This window comes from Diabrotica virgifera, chromosome 3 (assembly GCF_917563875.1).
Source record: "Diabrotica virgifera virgifera chromosome 3, PGI_DIABVI_V3a".
NCBI lineage: Eukaryota > Metazoa > Arthropoda > Insecta > Coleoptera > Chrysomelidae > Diabrotica > Diabrotica virgifera.
In genome coordinates, this window is record NC_065445.1 from 158,844,293 (window position 1) to 158,862,655 (window position 18,363).

The 18,363-nt window shown below is 36.0% G+C and overlaps 1 protein-coding gene across 3 annotated transcripts in view; it reads left to right on the forward strand.

Annotated features, from left to right (window-relative positions):
• The window catches only part of LOC126881366 (beta-ureidopropionase-like), an 818,769-nt gene extending 806,010 nt beyond the window's left edge, over positions 1-12,759 (forward strand). For all 3 annotated transcript variants that reach the window (XM_050645608.1, XM_050645609.1, XM_050645610.1), the window contains one exon: positions 12,625-12,759. In XM_050645608.1, coding sequence (XP_050501565.1) covers positions 12,625-12,726 — 102 coding nt within the window. In that variant the 3' untranslated portion in view covers positions 12,727-12,759. The remainder of the gene's footprint in view (positions 1-12,624) is intronic.
• Positions 12,760-18,363: the final 5,604 nt, after the last annotated feature.

Here is an 18,363-nt window from a genome sequence, read left to right on the forward strand (position 1 = left end):
TATAAGTTACAATATTTTACCAAAAAAACTGAAAAAAGAACCGGTTAGTTTATTGAAATAGCGTTAAAATGAGTTGAAGTAAAATAGAATTGGAGCTTTGTTTATCAATAAACATTAATGAAAAGTATACATTTGCGATAGGCTCTGTGTTGGCTTAATCCGTTACTATTCAAATTTATTTCTTACGTTTTAAGCTAACTACCTGAGGTACCCCTAAACCCTAAAAATGTCATCAAAACGACGATTTTGAAGCTCTTCCGACTGGATTAAAGAAGCTATTATCGATTCAAACAAAAGTTGTGTATTTTTAATTCTAAATTTCAACTATTTAATTAAAAATAAAGGGTGTCAGTTGATAATTTAAAGTTGCTACACCCACCGCTTTCGCAGGCAGAATAAGAACCCTGCTATTGCATAAGTATATAGATTTTGAAAAACCATTAAAAAAGCATTCCAAAGTTTTTTCGATATGCCGTCTAGTTCTCGAGATATTTGACAATCGCCTTTCTGGACAGAGCCCTTAAATAATGTAAATATCCTTATTCAAGCTAGACATAAGCCGAGTGAGAGAGCTGACCGTGAAATTCATTTGCGATGTTTCCAAATTTACCGGTCTCGGGTTGTCTGCAAAATATATATTTAGCATATACACAACGGATCGCGCGCGCTGCCCTCTACAGCGGATTTAGTGGAACCACTGCAATATAAAATTTACCAAAAGGGGTGCAAAATGAGGTCCAGACAAAAATCGATTTCCTTGTACCCCAACCATTGTTACATAGAGATGTCACTATATACACGTGAATACAAGGTGAGATCCAAAATCGGATCTCGCCTTGCAAAACGGATCTCATCTTGTATAGCTTATGATACAAACGGATCTCGCCTTGATATGAAGACATATATATATATATATATATATATATATATATATATATATATATATATATATATATATATATATATATATATATATATATATATATGAAAGAATGGCGATTGCATTTTATTACACTTCGACCACCACCGGTATTCTACACGACGTGTTTCGCAGGTTATGTCAACCGCTCGTCAGGAACACCTAGGTGAAGTGGTCGAAGAGGAATAAAATGCATGGGGCCTTCCTCGTAATAATAAAATACCAGACTTCAGTACACTAGGTACGACATCTATATGAAATAAACGAAAGAATTTCTCTGGTGTACAGAAGAAATCCTTTCCGTAGCGGCCGTGACCATGTGAATTCAAAGTCTTGATAAAAGACTATGAAACGACAAAAGATACCTCTTTGTATCACAGATTTGTCTACAAAGCCACGTTATTCGCTACGCATTCCTCAATAACGGAGAAACCGTGATAATATGAAAGAATGGCGATTGCATTTTATTACACTTCGACCACCACCGGTATTCTACACGACGTGTTTCGCAGGTTATGTCAACCGCTCGTCAGGAACACCTAGGTGAAGTGGTCGAAGAGGAATAAAATGCATGGGGCCTTCCTGGTAATAATAAAATACCAGACTTCAGTACACTAGGTACGACATCTATATGAAATAAACGAAAGGATTTCTCTGGTGTACAGAAGAAATCCTTTCCGTAGCGGCCGCGACCATGTGAATTCAAAGTCTTGATAAAAGACTATGAAGTATAATAAAATGCAATCGCCATTCTTTCATATTATCACGGTTTCTCCGTTATTGAGGAATGCGTAGCGAATAACGTGGCTTTGTAGACAAATCTGTGATACAAAGAGGTATCTTTTGTCGTTTCATAGTCTTTTATCAAGACTTTGAATTCACATGGTCACGGCCGCCACGGAAAGGATTTCTTCTGTACACCAGAGAAATCCTTTCGTTTATTTCATATATATATATGTATATATATGTTACACTTGAAGTTTCCGCGGGAGCTATATGTGCTTTCTGTTGTTTTCCGGGTTTGACTCCGCGTGGAATAATTTTGGTTTTGAGAAAAACCATTATTTTGACGACGTTTCGGCAAGATCTCACTTGCCATTGTCAAGTCAGGTGGTTCCGCTTCTCGCTGCTGCTTGAAGTAAACTGAATTCTTACTCACGATACCGTCACTTATGTAGTTGATCCTGATGCTGCTGCTTGCCCTGCGCGAACTCGTGCTCTTGTTATTGGTCCGGTGTAGGTTGCAGTCGTCGGAGGGATGTTACGCGTGGATGTTGCGGCCTGATTTATTTTGGTCTTTTTCTTCAGTACCGTTTTCCATGTTGTAGGAAGCCGTTGCGCATCATCTCTTTGGTTTAAGCCGTTGGGATTTCTTTCAATTTCTATCGATTCTCTGATTTCCCGTTTTCTTTTTACTTCGATGTTAGCTAACATCGTTGTTTGGTTCAGGTTTATTGTGTGTCCTGTATTTGCGACATGTTGAGCCAGGGATGACGTGGTTTCTCCCCGTTCGATAGCATTTCGGTGTTCTTCTCGTCTTACCTGGATTCTTCGGTTGGTCTGTCCAATATACGACTTTCCACAATCCCCACACGGAATCTCGTATACACCTTGGCTTTCTAACGATATTTTGGTCTTTGGTGTTGGTAAAATAGTTGAGATCTTTCTGTCCGTATTAAATATCGTTTCTATGTTGTGTTTTCTCAGCACTCTCCCTATTTTCTCTGTCGTACCCTTTACATATGGCAGAATGGTTTTGTCGATCGGTTTATTGTCTTCTGTAGGGTCCTTATCTCTTCTTCGAGCATTTTGAGCTTTTTCTATGTTGTATGTTGAGAAGCCGTTTTTTCTTAACGCTGTTTTCACGTTATGCATTTCTTCATTTTGATGTTCTTGGTCTGTCAGTCTTTCGGATCTTGTAATCAAGGTTTTGATGACTGAATGCAATTGTGCAGGATGGTGGTGTGAAGCAGCATTTAGATATCTATCGGTATGTGTCGGTTTCCGATACACTGTATGGCCTATGTGTCCGTCTTGTTTCTTTATTATTAACACATCTAAGAATGGAATTTGATCGTTTTCTTCCAGTTCCATGGTAAACTGGATTTTATGGTGGATATTGTTGATGTGTTCTAAAAAAGCCTTTAGTTTTTCTTCTCCGTGGGTCCAGATGATAAAAGTGTCATCCACGTATCTAAGCCACAGTTTGGGTTTGTATTCAGCTGTTTCTATTGCCCGCTGTTCTATTTCCTTCATAAACAAGTTCGCTATTAGTGGTGACAGTGGGGAACCCATCGGTGCTCCCTCAACTTGTTTATATCTTTGTTCCTTATAGATGAAATAAGTGTTATTTAAACAGTGTTTGGTTAGGTTTAGTGTATCCGGTGATATTGGATACTTTTTGCTTATGATGTCCAGTGATTCATCTATAGGAACATTCGTGAAAAGTGAGACAACATCGAAGCTGACTAGCAAATGTCCCGGCTCAAGAGTCACACCTTTTATACGCTCGATGAAGTGGCTCGCGTTCTTGACGTAAGAATCCGCTTCTTCCGCGTATGGTTGCAGCTGTTGGGCCAGAAATTTCGCCAGCGGTTGTAAGGGAGATTCAAGACTACGAAACAAAAATAAACGACATCTTAAATGATACAACATATCAAAGCATCTCGTCAGACCCGACAACCTATCTAGAGAAAATAACAAAAGCCAAGATCAAAGCCTCAAATATCAATAAAGAACAACAGGTCCATCTCATACCTAGAGAGAAGTCATCTAGATGCCCAAAATTTTACGGCCTACCCAAGGTACACAAGGCAGGATTACCACTGCGACCAATTGTGAGCTCCATCGGATCTCCCTTACAACCGCTGGCGAAATTTCTGGCCCAACAGCTGCAACCATACGCGGAAGAAGCGGATTCTTACGTCAAGAACGCGAGCCACTTCATCGAGCGTATAAAAGGTGTGACTCTTGAGCCGGGACATTTGCTAGTCAGCTTCGATGTTGTCTCACTTTTCACGAATGTTCCTATAGATGAATCACTGGACATCATAAGCAAAAAGTATCCAATATCACCGGATACACTAAACCTAACCAAACACTGTTTAAATAACACTTATTTCATCTATAAGGAACAAAGATATAAACAAGTTGAGGGAGCACCGATGGGTTCCCCACTGTCACCACTAATAGCGAACTTGTTTATGAAGGAAATAGAACAGCGGGCAATAGAAACAGCTGAATACAAACCCAAACTGTGGCTTAGATACGTGGATGACACTTTTATCATCTGGACCCACGGAGAAGAAAAACTAAAGGCTTTTTTAGAACACATCAACAATATCCACCATAAAATCCAGTTTACCATGGAACTGGAAGAAAACGATCAAATTCCATTCTTAGATGTGTTAATAATAAAGAAACAAGACGGACACATAGGCCATACAGTGTATCGGAAACCGACACATACCGATAGATATCTAAATGCTGCTTCACACCACCATCCTGCACAATTGCATTCAGTCATCAAAACCTTGATTACAAGATCCGAAAGACTGACAGACCAAGAACATCAAAATGAAGAAATGCATAACGTGAAAACAGCGTTAAGAAAAAACGGCTTCTCAACATACAACATCGAAAAAGCTCAAAATGCTCGAAGAAGAGATAAGGACCCTACAGAAGACAATAAACCGATCGGCAAAACCATTCTGCCATATGTGAAGGGTACGACAGAGAAAATAGGGAGAGTGCTGAGAAAACACAACATAGAAACGATATTTAATACGGACAGAAAGATCTCAACTATTTTACCAACACCAAAGACCAAAATATCGTTAGAAAGCCAAGGTGTATACGAGATTCCGTGTGGGGATTGTGAAAAGTCGTATATTGGACAGACCAACCGAAGAATCCAGGTAAGACGAGAAGAACACCGAAATGCTATCGAACGAGGAGAAACCACGTCATCCCTGGCTCAACATGTCGCAAATACAGGACACACAATAAACCTGAACCAAACAACGATGTTAGCTAACATCGAAGTAAAACGAAAACGGGAAATCAGAGAATCGATAGAAATTTAAAGAAATCCCAACGGCTTAAACCAAAGAGATGATGCGCAACGGCTTCCTACAACATGGAAAACGGTACTGAAAAAAAAGACCAAAATAAATCAGGCCGCAACATCCACGCGTAACATCCCTCCGACGACTGCAACCTACACCGGACCAATAACAAGAGCACGAGTTCGCGCAGGGCAAGCAGCAGCATCAGGATCAACTACATAAGTGACGGTATCGTGAGTAAGAATTCAGTTTACTTCAAGCAGCAGCGAGAAGCGGAACCACCTGACTTGACAATGGCAAGTGAGATCTTGCCGAAACCTCGTCAAAATAATGGTTTTTCTCAAAAACAAAATTATTCAACGCGGAGTCAAACCCGGAAAACAACAGAAGGCACATATAGCTCCCGCGGAAACTTCAAGTGTAACATAATTAACCTCTACGGGGAGGAAATTCTACCAGACATCAGAAGATACGAAAAACTACGATCGAAACGAAGGACGTTGTTATGCAACCTTACGTTTTTAGAACGCTGCCGTGACGAAAGCATTATACCGACTTATATGAAGCTCACTTTTCACAAAAACAACTATAAAACTAAAAACATCTTAAGAAGAGCAAGCCTGGCGCTTATTAGAGAGGCAATCCATGATACCAGACGAGAAATCGACAAAATGAATGCAGAATCATTACAGCTGCATCTTAAACTAAGTAACACAATCCATCCAACATTATGGAATTTCTTTGAACAACTGTCAAACTTTCGAGCAGAAACTGATGGTGATCTCACTAAGACCAAACAAATTAAAAAGTTTGAAAATTTGTTACTACAACAGCGGCCAAAAAAGAAAGAAAATCCACAAATAGAAACAAACAATTTAGTATATAACTTTTCAAATCTGACACTGGATGAAGCCACGAATAGTGTTCTTGCAAAAGGTTTCAATTTTGCTGTTGCACCTACATACATTCCCGTAGAAAACATCATTACTGAGGTAGAGACTACAATTACTAATCTCCCAGCAGAAACAGCCGAGATCATACGCCAAGACGTATCAAAAATATTAAGAACAGCTAAACCACCAAAAAGAAATTTAACACGGGAAGAGAAAGAAGCCTTACATAATTTGAAGAACAACAAAGAAATCATCGTGCTTCCAGCTGACAAAGGCAACGCTACGGTAGTGATGAATATTCAAGACTACGAAACAAAAATAAACGACATCTTAAATGATACAACATATCAAAGCATCTCGTCAAACCCGACAACCTATCTAGAGAAAATAACAAAAGCCAAGATCAAAGCCTCAAATATCAATAAAGAACAACAGGTCCATCTCATACCTAGAGAGAAGTCATCTAGATGCCCAAAATTTTACGGCCTACCCAAGGTACACCAGGCAGGATTACCACTGAGACCAATTGTGAGCTCCACCGGATCTCCCTTACAACCGCTGGCGAAATTTCTGGCCCAACAGCTGCAACCATACGCGGAAGAAGCGGATTCTTACGTCAAGAACGCGAGCCACTTCATCGAGCGTATAAAAGGTGTGACTCTTGAGCCGGGACATTTGCTAGTCAGCTTCGATGTTGTCTCACTTTTCACGAATGTTCCTATAGATATCACTGGACATCATAAGCAAAAAGTATCCAATATCACCGGATGCACTAAACCTAACCAAACACTGTTTAAATAACACTTATTTCATCTATAAGGAACAAAGATATAAACAAGTTGAAGGAGCACCGATGGGTTCCCCACTGTCACCACTAATAGCGAACTTGTTTATGAAGGAAATAGAACAGCGGGCAATAGAAACAGCTGAATACAAACCCAAACTGTGGCTTAGATACGTGGATGACACTTTTATCATCTGGACCCACGGAGAAGAAAAACTAAAGGCTTTTTTAGAACACATCAACAATATCCACCATAAAATCCAGTTTACCATGGAACTGGAAGAAAACGATCAAATTCCATTCTTAGATGTGTTAATAATAAAGAAACAAGACGGACACATAGGCCATACAGTGTATCGGAAACCGACACATACCGATAGATATCTAAATGCTGCTTCACACCACCATCCTGCACAATTGCATTCAGTCATCAAAACCTTGATTACAAGATCCGAAAGACTGACAGACCAAGAACATCAAAATGAAGAAATGCATAACGTGAAAACAGCGTTAAGAAAAAACGGCTTCTCAACATACAACATCGAAAAAGCTCAAAATGCTCGAAGAAGAGATAAGGACCCTACAGAAGACAATAAACCGATCGGCAAAACCATTCTGCCATATGTGAAGGGTACGACAGAGAAAATAGGGAGAGTGCTGAGAAAACACAACATAGAAACTATTTTACCAACACCAAAGACCAAAATATCGTTAGAAAGCCAAGGTGTATACGAGATTCCGTGTGGGGATTGTGGAAAGTCGTATATTGGACAGACCAACCGAAGAATCCAGGTAAGACGAGAAGAACACCGAAATGCTATCGAACGGGGAGAAACCACGTCATCCCTGGCTCAACATGTCGCAAATACAGGACACACAATAAACCTGAACCAAACAACGATGTTAGCTAACATCGAAGTAAAAAGAAAACGGGAAATCAGAGAATCGATAGAAATTGAAAGAAATCCCAACGGCTTAAACCAAAGAGATGATGCGCAACGGCTTCCTACAACATGGAAAACGGTACTGAAGAAAAAGACCAAAATAAATCAGGCCGCAACATCCACGCGTAACATCCCTCCGACGACTGCAACCTACACCGGACCAATAACAAGAGCACGAGTTCGCGCAGGGCAAGCAGCAGCATCAGGATCAACTACATAAGTGACGGTATCGTGAGTAAGAATTCAGTTTACTTCAAGCAGCAGCGAGAAGCGGAACCACCTGACTTGACAATGGCAAGTGATATCTTGCCGAAACGTCGTCAAAATAATGGTTTTTCTCAAAACCAAAATTATTCAACGCGGAGTCAAACCCGGAAAACAACAGAAAGCATATATATATATATATATATATATATATATATATATATATATATATATATATATATATATATATATATATATATATATATATATATATATATATATATACTGGATATATATATATACTACATCTTATGTTTTTAAATATATATATATGTATATATATATATATATATATATATATATACAGGGTGAGTCACCACTAACAGGACGGAAGATTACAGCGAAATGGTAAAAGATTTCAAAAAAATTTAAATTGAATGGTTTGTATATAAGGCCCAAGGTTTGTGTATGGCCCAATAAAAGGCGACGTATCAAAGTTATATTTTTTCTTATGGAACACCCTGTATTTTATTGCATTTTTTAATTGTCCGCAAAAAATAAGGTATAGTTTCATAAGGCTTCCCTATACCTATGTACAGAGTGTTCTGAGTTATGTTGACTTTTCTGAAAATGTAAAGTTTTAAAAGAAGGCTTATTCTCAAGTTATTTAAGAAATTATAAAAACATTACTTTTACATCTAAATAGTTGGATATTGGTTGAATGTATTCCATGATTAATTATTACACATTTGTCTACAGGGTGTTCAAAATTTACAGTTTCATTATTGGAGTATTCAATGTGTCATATGATGCTTATTTTAAATGGAACACCATGTATATTAATAAATAATTATACTAAACAAATTTACCTCTTTCGAATGGTATATGGATGTCCTATACCTAGGTGTCATAGTTTTTGCGTAATTTACAATTATTTAAATTCTTAATCTGTAAATCGATTTTAAAACAAAAGATATAGTTAATTAATGTCATTGTATGACATTGTCAGTTTATAACAGTACGGTCTGGTAATTATCAAAACTATAAGCATCCGTGTATGATATTCATTTTTTTTTACTTAAAAATGACTTTTACATTCAAATTTAATTGTTCCTAAAAATGAATAATCACGCTATCTATGAAAGAGTAGACATGCTACTTTGCATTGGGGAATATTTTTAAAATGGTCTTTTAGTAGTATCCTGATAGAAGACACCCAAAAAAGACGTTTTTGAGAGATTTCTCGATAGATTCCGTGCTACTGGTAATGTTGCATAGGTACGAAAAGTTAAATAAAAATAAACCATTTATTTTTGATGACGTCAACGAACTTGATATCCTGCTTTCTGTTACGGAAAACCCAAATACTAGTATGTACGTGAAAAATTTCGAGTCAATTGGAAATCAGTCAAACGAGTGTATGTAGAATACATAAGAAAAACCACTATCATCCGTATAAAACTCAACTACACCAGCATTAGACAGAACAGGAACGTTTAACTTTTCGTTTATAGACTTTAGAATTTGGAGAAGATCCTGATTTTTTTTAAGAATGTATTGTGTACAGACGAATCTACCTACTTTTCATAATGGTAGGGGAGCGAAGTATGCTAAATGTGCAGTCACTCGAGCGCTTTGGGGACCTATTGGGTTGTGATTATTAGGTCCTAAAACCAAAAAAAGTTAAGTAAAATTTTCCATTTTAGCGGGCGCTTGCCATTTTTTAATTTAATTTTCCATTTCCATTAATCGTTTTTTCCGAATATAGCGCCATCTATCCACAATTCGAAAAAATGTTTCGAATAAAATTTGCTTATTTTTATGCAGAGAATTCAAATCTGCAATAAAAAATGGGGGCTCCCATTTAAGATTTTAAAGTAACCCCCCACCCTACCTCCGTGGGGGGTCGCGTTTGGTACTATTCGATATATTTTTCAAAAATATTAAATAATTGTATTCAGCAGTTTTTCAATCTGATGTTTATTTTGCTAAATATCGCGGGATTTGTATTTAAAATTTAAAATTTACCCCCCACCCCTCTCTGCGAGGGGTCGTGTTTGGTATCTATCGATAAATTTTTGATAAATATTGAACGTGTAGTTTTTAGTTTTTCGATCTGACGTTCATTTCGCGAAATATTCGCCTTTTTCTTGTGAAACTTTGTGACTCACCAATTCCCTTACGCCCCGCTCAAATCGTCAGATTTTTTAAATATACACTGTTTTGCATGTACTTAACTTACCTTATCTTAATCTGACAATTTCGAGTATTTTTAAGGAGAGATTTTTTTTTTCGGGCCCCCCTAAACGAACTCCCCTGTGTTAAGAGCCAATATATGGCAGAGGTACATCTGCAGGGTACCACGTTTCTCCCCATATGATAATCTGACGCGCTCGAGTAACTGCAAAAATCCCCGCTTGGGCTCCCCTACCATAATAATCGTCTGTTTAATAGACATAGCTTTCATTTTATTATGATACAGTAAACAAACATTTTACTGTTGATCGCCAACATCGATGAAGTGTTTGGGGCAGTATTCTGAGCGAATACGTTGTCTACCCATATTTTTTTGACTAAAATCTGAATGGAGCAACTTTTTTAAATTTCTTAAAACAAGTTTTTTGGATCCATCTTAAAACCTTCCACTTAGCGTGCGAACAAACAAGTGGCTCCAATTGGACGACAGTGTTCCAGCTTATTTTTGACGTGATGTTAAGAATAACCTCAACATAAAATTTAGAAATAAATGGATAGATAGATTCGGTCCATACCTATATATTGGCCACCTAGGTCACCAGGATTGACCAAGATGAATTTTTTTAAATGGGGTTATATTAAAAATATTGTAAATGCTACACTTCCTACTCTACTACTTCAGATGATATTTTTATGAAATTAAGAATTTCGAATGCTTTTGCGTCTATAACACCAGCTATGTTAAATAATGTAAACAAATCATTTAAAATCGCTTGTTGTATAAACATTTTGAACATGTATTACATAACTGATAATTTTTTACTTATACTAAGTTGTGGTTCATTTTGTATTATTTATGTATTTGTTTTATTAAGATTCTATATGTTTCGTTATGTATTTAGTTATTTTTAATAACGAAAAAATGTATTTTACAAATCAGCAAATAAAAATATACCTACATATTTATTTACAACTACACTCTATAACAACTATGCCAAGATGATTGGTTAAAAAATCGAGAGTGACTATAAATATTTTTAAAATCGATGTACCGTTTAAGAAAATTGTAAATTACGCAAAAACTCAAATTTTATATTGTTTTAAACTGATTTATTTTGCTTATTATTTTTATCATATTTAATAAAACATACGTATACACACCATTCTTCAAAAATATTACTAACTAATTGAGCCATAGATAATTGTTTAAAAAAAATTAATTATTCGTGCTTTATTGTTAAACTAAGTATTTATTTTATTGTTTTCATTATATTATTGATTCTACGTATCATATTTACTAAAACATAACTGTGTATTTACAATTAAAAAAAACGTACCTATCTATTTATTGTATTATATTATATTGTATTATGTTGCTATTTATGTTATTTATGTTATTTACGTTAATATGTTATTATTTATTATTTTATATCATATTTACCGAAACAGGTGTATCCACACCTCTCGGAGACCTTCGGGTTAATTTATTCACTTTAGCTGTAAATATCTAAAAAGATTGTACCTATTATTGTTGAATAAATTATTATTATTATTATACTATGCCTCCTAGTTATAGAACATCTCTATACCATTAGAAAGAGAAACCTGTGTTTAGTTTAATCATTGATTAATATACATGGTGTTCTAATAAAATAACAACCATATTACGCTGCATTGAATAATCCAATAATGAAACTGTAAATTTTGAACACCCTGTAAATAAATGTGTAATAATCAATCATGGAATGCTTTACTTATAAGATAATTACCAGACCGTATTGTCATAAAATGACAATGTCATACAATGACATTAATTAACTTCATATTTTGTTTTAAAATCGATTTGCAGATTAATAATTTAAATAACTGTAAATTACGCAAGAACTATGAGACCTAGGTATAGGACATCCATATACCATTCGAAAGAGGTAAATTTGTTAAGTATAATTATTTATTAATATATATGGTGTTCCATTTAAAATAAGCATCATATGACACATTGAATACTCCAATAATGAAACTGTAAATTTTGAACACCCTGTAGATAAATGTGTAATAATTAATCATGGATTACATTCAACCAATATTCAACAATTTATATGTAAAAGTAATATTTTTATAATTTCTTAAATAACTTGAGAATAAGCCTTCTTTTAAAACTTTACATTTTAAGAAAAGTCAACATAACTCAGAACACTCTGTACATAGGTATAGGGAAGCCTTATGAAACTATACCTTATTTTTTGGGGACAATTAAAAATGCAATAAAATACAGGGTATTCCATAAGAAAAAATATAACTTTGATACGCCGCCATTTATTGGGACACCCTGTATATTTCAAAATAATTTTAAAATGTAGCTTTTATCAGCTTACAAACTATTAATTTAAATTTTTTTTCAAATCTTTTACCATATCGCTGTAATCTTCCGTCCCGTTAGTGGTTACCCACCCTGTATATATAAATAGCATAGAACGTACGCAACGCGTATATAATATAAGTATAGCACTTCTTTTTGGATGGGGAAAAAGCATTGAGCTCGTAATTTAGATACTATAAGAAGTTTTCACTTTTGTCGGCACTCCCATGAGTGCTTTAATTTTTTTTTTTATTTCAGATGTCACAAAGGTTAGATCTTTACGCCGAACTATTAAATCGGGCTACTAGATCCGATTTTGCTCCTCAGATTGTAAGAAAATCTTGCAAACAGCAACTGTAATTTTGAGTTCTTAAATAAAGTTTATTGTTGCCATCTTTTGATTTATTACAAATTAACTCTACATGCTAGCTGGATTCTACTTGCCATCTACTTCTTTCTAAGAAAAGATATATAAATTATTTTTGGATTGACAACTTTCGTAGAATGAAATTTAAATATGCCACAATAAAACATATGAGAATAGGCCCCGATTAAAATCTAGAAATAAAAATAATGAAAAATATTTTATACTTACTGCAAGAATCTGATGTGAAAGTGACAGAGCATAGTGTAAAGCGAGAAAAAAATTAAAACGACTTTATCAATAAGTATCGCATAACAACCAGAATCCTAATTAAGGCGCGTTTACATCACATTGTACTAGTAAATAACGTAGTGGCTCACGCTTACGTAGTTGGCTTTTGCTACACGACTAATGTAAAGAGATGTTCGTACAGCACGATGGTCTCAAGAATTGTCTATGCCATGCCATAGACATTAAGGTGGATTTACATTACTAGTGAATAACGAACGTGGTTCACACTAAAATTCACATTAAAAAACAAGCGGTATCTACGCTTCTGTGTAATACGTTTCGTGAGAAACGTTATTGTGTTTAAACTGGGCACGAGAGTTTTATTAGTGAACATGACATCATCATTTGTATTAGAGGCTACTATTACAGACTATATTATGATAACCGAAAAATATCGTAATGCTGTTAAAGCCGTGAGAGCATATCCCGGAGCAGACGTGGCCTCAGATCACATCGCCAAAATTACACTCACACTTAAAAATATTAAAAGACATCCGGGAATTGCTACAATAGACATAAGCAAGCTTAAAGAACCCAACGTAAAAGAATGCCTTCAACACGAACTGCATATGAACTGCAGAAAACTGAACACAGACATCAATGATATTGACGAGCACTGGGAGCGACTAAAACATTGCCTACTAGAACCTGGTAAAGAAATACTAAAGGATTCCACAAAGAGAAAAGAGGAATGGATGACCAACGAGATACTGAATATGATGGAACAACGGAGACAATATAAGAACAAAAATAACAATAAATACAGGGAGATTAAACACGAGATAAGGAAGTTGATAAAGCATGCAAAAGAAAAACACTTTGAATAGAAATGCAAAGAGATCGAGGACCTCCAAAAAGGATACGACCTATTTAATCTTCATAAGAAAGTCAAAGAAATGGATGTACTAATAAAACAAAATATCAGTGGTGCACTTCTGGATAGACCCGGTGTTGCTATAACACAGACCGATGAGAAATTACAACGTTGGGCAGAATACAATAGACGAACTGTTCGATGATGAAAGAGGGGACCTGGAACACATAGAACTTACTTCAGGAGAAATAGGTCCAGATATTACAAAAGAACAAATAATCCACGCATTAAAACAATGAAGAACGGAAAAAGTCCAGGACCTGACATGCTTCCTATCGACCTTCTAAAAATTATAAATGAGCAGCATATTGATGTTTCAGTGACACTCTTGAACAAAATTTTTAGCTCAGGCACATTACCCAAAGAATGGTTAAATTCCATATTTATTTGTCCCCCAAAAAAGAAAAACTCCAAAGAATGCGGCGACTACCGCACCATTAGCTTGATGTCCCATGTGCCAAAGTTGCTATTGAAAGTCATCCATAACCGAATAACCTCGCATAGACATTAATGATACGCAATTTGGGTTTCGCAAAGGCCTAGGAACTCGTGAAGCTCATTTTTCACTTAACATACTTATACAAAGGTGCCTGGACGTCAACCAAGATATATATGCGTGTTTTATTGACTATAATAAAGCATTCGACAAAGTACGACATGAACAATTAATGCATGTTCTATAATCAAAGAAGATAGACTACAATGACCTCAGGATTATAACTAATTTATACTATAAACAACGAGCAAAAGTACGTGTTAACGATCAGCTATCAGAGGAAATTGAAATCAGACGTGGAGTGAGACAGGGATGCGTGTTGTCGCCAATCTTTTTTAATTTCTACTCGGAAGAGATCTTAAAAAAAGCTCTTGAGGGTGAAACAGCTGGAATAAAGGTAAATTGAGTTCCCATTAACAACATTAGATATGTGGATGACACTGTCATCTTAGCTGAAAATATTGGGGATCTTTAGAGGCTGGTGACCGGAATAGCGGAGTTTGGACAAGAATACGGACTGTCACAAAATTACACATATCTGCGGACTTTTTCTCGCTTAGCCTCCGTCCACCAACCAGGAACGTTCCTGATTGGTCGGTTCGCGTTTAAATTTTGAATACTATTTCTCGCTATACCTCGAAAAAGTATAAATTAAAGGAAAAATTTCAAATCTCTCTCTTAGCCGTCACTTCTCATCGAGCGCTCACGTACAAGCTGTGGCTTCGGCCGCTTCCTCGGCCTTTGGCCGCTTTACAGGCGAAATGCCTCGCGACACATAGAATCTATGCTGCTACTTTTTCTTCAACTTAAACTGTGTTATAATTCTTCGACCTGCATCCCTAATTGCCTTTCAGGGTGGCAGATTAAAACAAATTAGATAAAAAGATACGCCTAGAAAGGCATCCTATAAGAGGAAGTTGTTAAACGAACCTCTTGTGTAGGACACAGCACAACCTTCCAGCAAACACATGGAATGGACAGCATCGTGGAGGTGGGCTTTTCTCATTTTTCTTTGAGCCCTTTTTACATCCCCAGATGACATGGCGCCCATAACGTGGTTTTACCCAAGATGCTGAGATGCTGGTTCTGGTTTCCTGCCTGGTGGAGATGCTGTTTCCTGCTCTGAAGCCAGCTAGAGTCCTGAAGCATGAAGTCCCGACAGACCCCTAGCCGAGCGTATGGGCCTAGCAGGGTGCTCGCACCTAGCAGAGCGTACTGGCCGCAGGCATCGGGAGAGCAGATGGAAATGGTGGAAGATTCCAGGGACAGCTACCGTAAATCACGGTGGCTCCAGCCAGGATCACTTCTTCAATCAAAACGTGAGTTTTTACTAACAATTTTTGTGTTGTGTTCTCAACTTTTACATTTTTAACTTCACATTTTACATTTTTGCAATACTCTTACGTATTATTATCTTTGTGGTATTAAATAAGATACTGTACATGTTTAAATTAATAATCACAGTTTAGTATCTTATGATTTGCATATTTATTCTGGTCAGGTAGTTGAATTTAAATTTTGATATCATTACATATCACTTTAAATATTTTTACACGTATTTTGCTACGTATTATTTTGAGTATTTTACATGTTATTTTGTACTTCATCATTTTCATGTACAACTTTAATTATCTATTTATTTACGTTCATATGCGTATACGCTGTGAGCTCGTACGTAGAGGGGATATTTAAAAGTTCGTGAGCGCCAGTAGTGACAAGTCATGGAACCTTTCCTGTAAATTTGACATAAATTTCAAAGTGATTAATTTAAAATTGAAATTAAAAACATTAATTAGAAAAAATATTAGTTGGTCAAAGCTGTGGTATATATTTTTAACTTAAATATACTTACGTTTTAAAAACTGAATTTAAGTTTTTTGAAGTGAAAACTTCTTTAGGGACGTTGTGCGATTTTTGGGATGGGGGAAAGAGCATTGAATTCGCGACCGTCATTGCGACCGTCGTCGAATATGTTATATATTATGTACATGTATGTATATATAAATTGTGTAGAGTTATTTAAATTTAAAATAAATGTAAAACCTATTTTAGGATGGGGAAAAAGGATTGATTTCGCGACCATCATCGCGACCGTCATCGCTTTGACGAAATAAATTGTGTACATAATATATAGGTATATTATGTGTAGGTTTATATAAATTGTATAGAAGTATTTAAATTTAAAATGAATGTAAAACCTATTTTACGATGGGGAAAAAGGATTTATTTGGCGACCGTCATTACGACCGTCATCTTTTCGGCGAAATAAATTTTGTCCGTATAATTATTATGTGTATCTATATATAAATTGTGTAGAATTATTTAAATTTAAAATAAATGTACAATCTATTTTAGGATGGGGAAAAAGGATTGATTTCGCGACCGTCATGTCATCGCGACGTATACTATTATAATCTACGTATAAGAATAGTAATATTATTGAAGTTAAATTTTCTTTAGGGACGTTGTGCACTTTTTAGATGGGCAAGAAGTATTGAATTAGCGACCGTCATCGCGACCGTCATTACTTCGACGAAATACATTTTTGAAGAGAAATCTTCTTTAGGGAGGTTGTGCACTTTTTAGATGTGCAAAAAGTATTGAATTAGCGACCGTCATTGCTTCGACGAAAATAAATTTTTGAAGTGAAAACTTCTTTAGGGACGTTGTGGCCTTTTTAGATGGAGAAAAAGTATTGAATTAGCGACCGTCATCGCGACCGTCATTGCTTCGATGAAATAATTTTTGAAGTGAAAACTTCTTTAGGGACGTTGTGCCCTTTTTCGATGGGGAAAAGTATTGAATTAGCGACCGTCATCGCGACCGTCATTGCTTCGACGAAAATAAATTTTTGAAGTGAAAACTTCTTTAGGGACGTTGTGCCCTTTTTAGATGGGGAAAAGTATTGAATTAGCGACCGTCATCGCGACCCTCATTGCTTCGACGAACTAATTTTTGAAGTGAAAACTTCTTTAGGGACGTTGTGCCCTTTTTAGATGGGGAAAAGTATTGAATTAGCGACCGTCATCGCGACTGTCACTGCTTCGACGAACTAATTTTTGAAGTGAAAACTTCTTTAGGGACGTTGTGTCCTTTTTAGATGGGGAAAAGTATTGAATTAGCGACCGTCATCGCGACTGTCATTGCTTCGACGAACTAATTTTTGAACTGAAAACGGCTTTAGGGACATTTTGCACTTTTTCGATGGGGAAGAAGTATTAAATTAGCGACCGTCATTGCTTTAACGAAATAAATTTTTGAACTGAAAACTTCTTAAGAGACGTCGTGCTCTTTTTAGATGGAGAAAAAGTATTGAATTAGCGACCGTCCTCGCGACCGTCATTGCCTCGACGAAATAAATTTTTGAAATGAAAACTTCTTTGAGGACGTTGTGCACTTTTTAGATGGGGAAAAAGTATTAAATTAGCGACCGTCATTTCTTCGACGAAATAAATTTGTGAAGTGAAAACTTTTTTAGAGACGTTTTGCACTTTTTAGATAGGAAAAAGTATTGTGTTTGCGACCGTCATCACTTTGCCGAACTAAATTTCGTACGTATATATACGTATATATATATATATATATATATATATATATATATATATATATATATATATATATATATATACCAAAATCAACAAATGAAATAGAGAATGTGGAAAAATCCCCTTACGAATAACTCACACATCCACTATTTCGGGCTGGGAAAAATTTTCTGAATAGAATCAAAGATCCAAACACCAGTTCTCAGAAATGTGTTTCGCCCTCTTCAACCTCCCTGGGCTCATCGGTAAAGATGAGAGGTTGAATAATAAAAATGTGTACCATTTTTATTCGGCTGCAATACGAAGGAAAAACAATCTTACTCTTTAATTAGAATAAGGAGTGCAGCCAGTCCCTTTAACTGCAGTTTCCTGCTCTTATTGGAGCGTCATCAGAAGGAACGTAGGCACTGTTCTCCTTAATCCAATC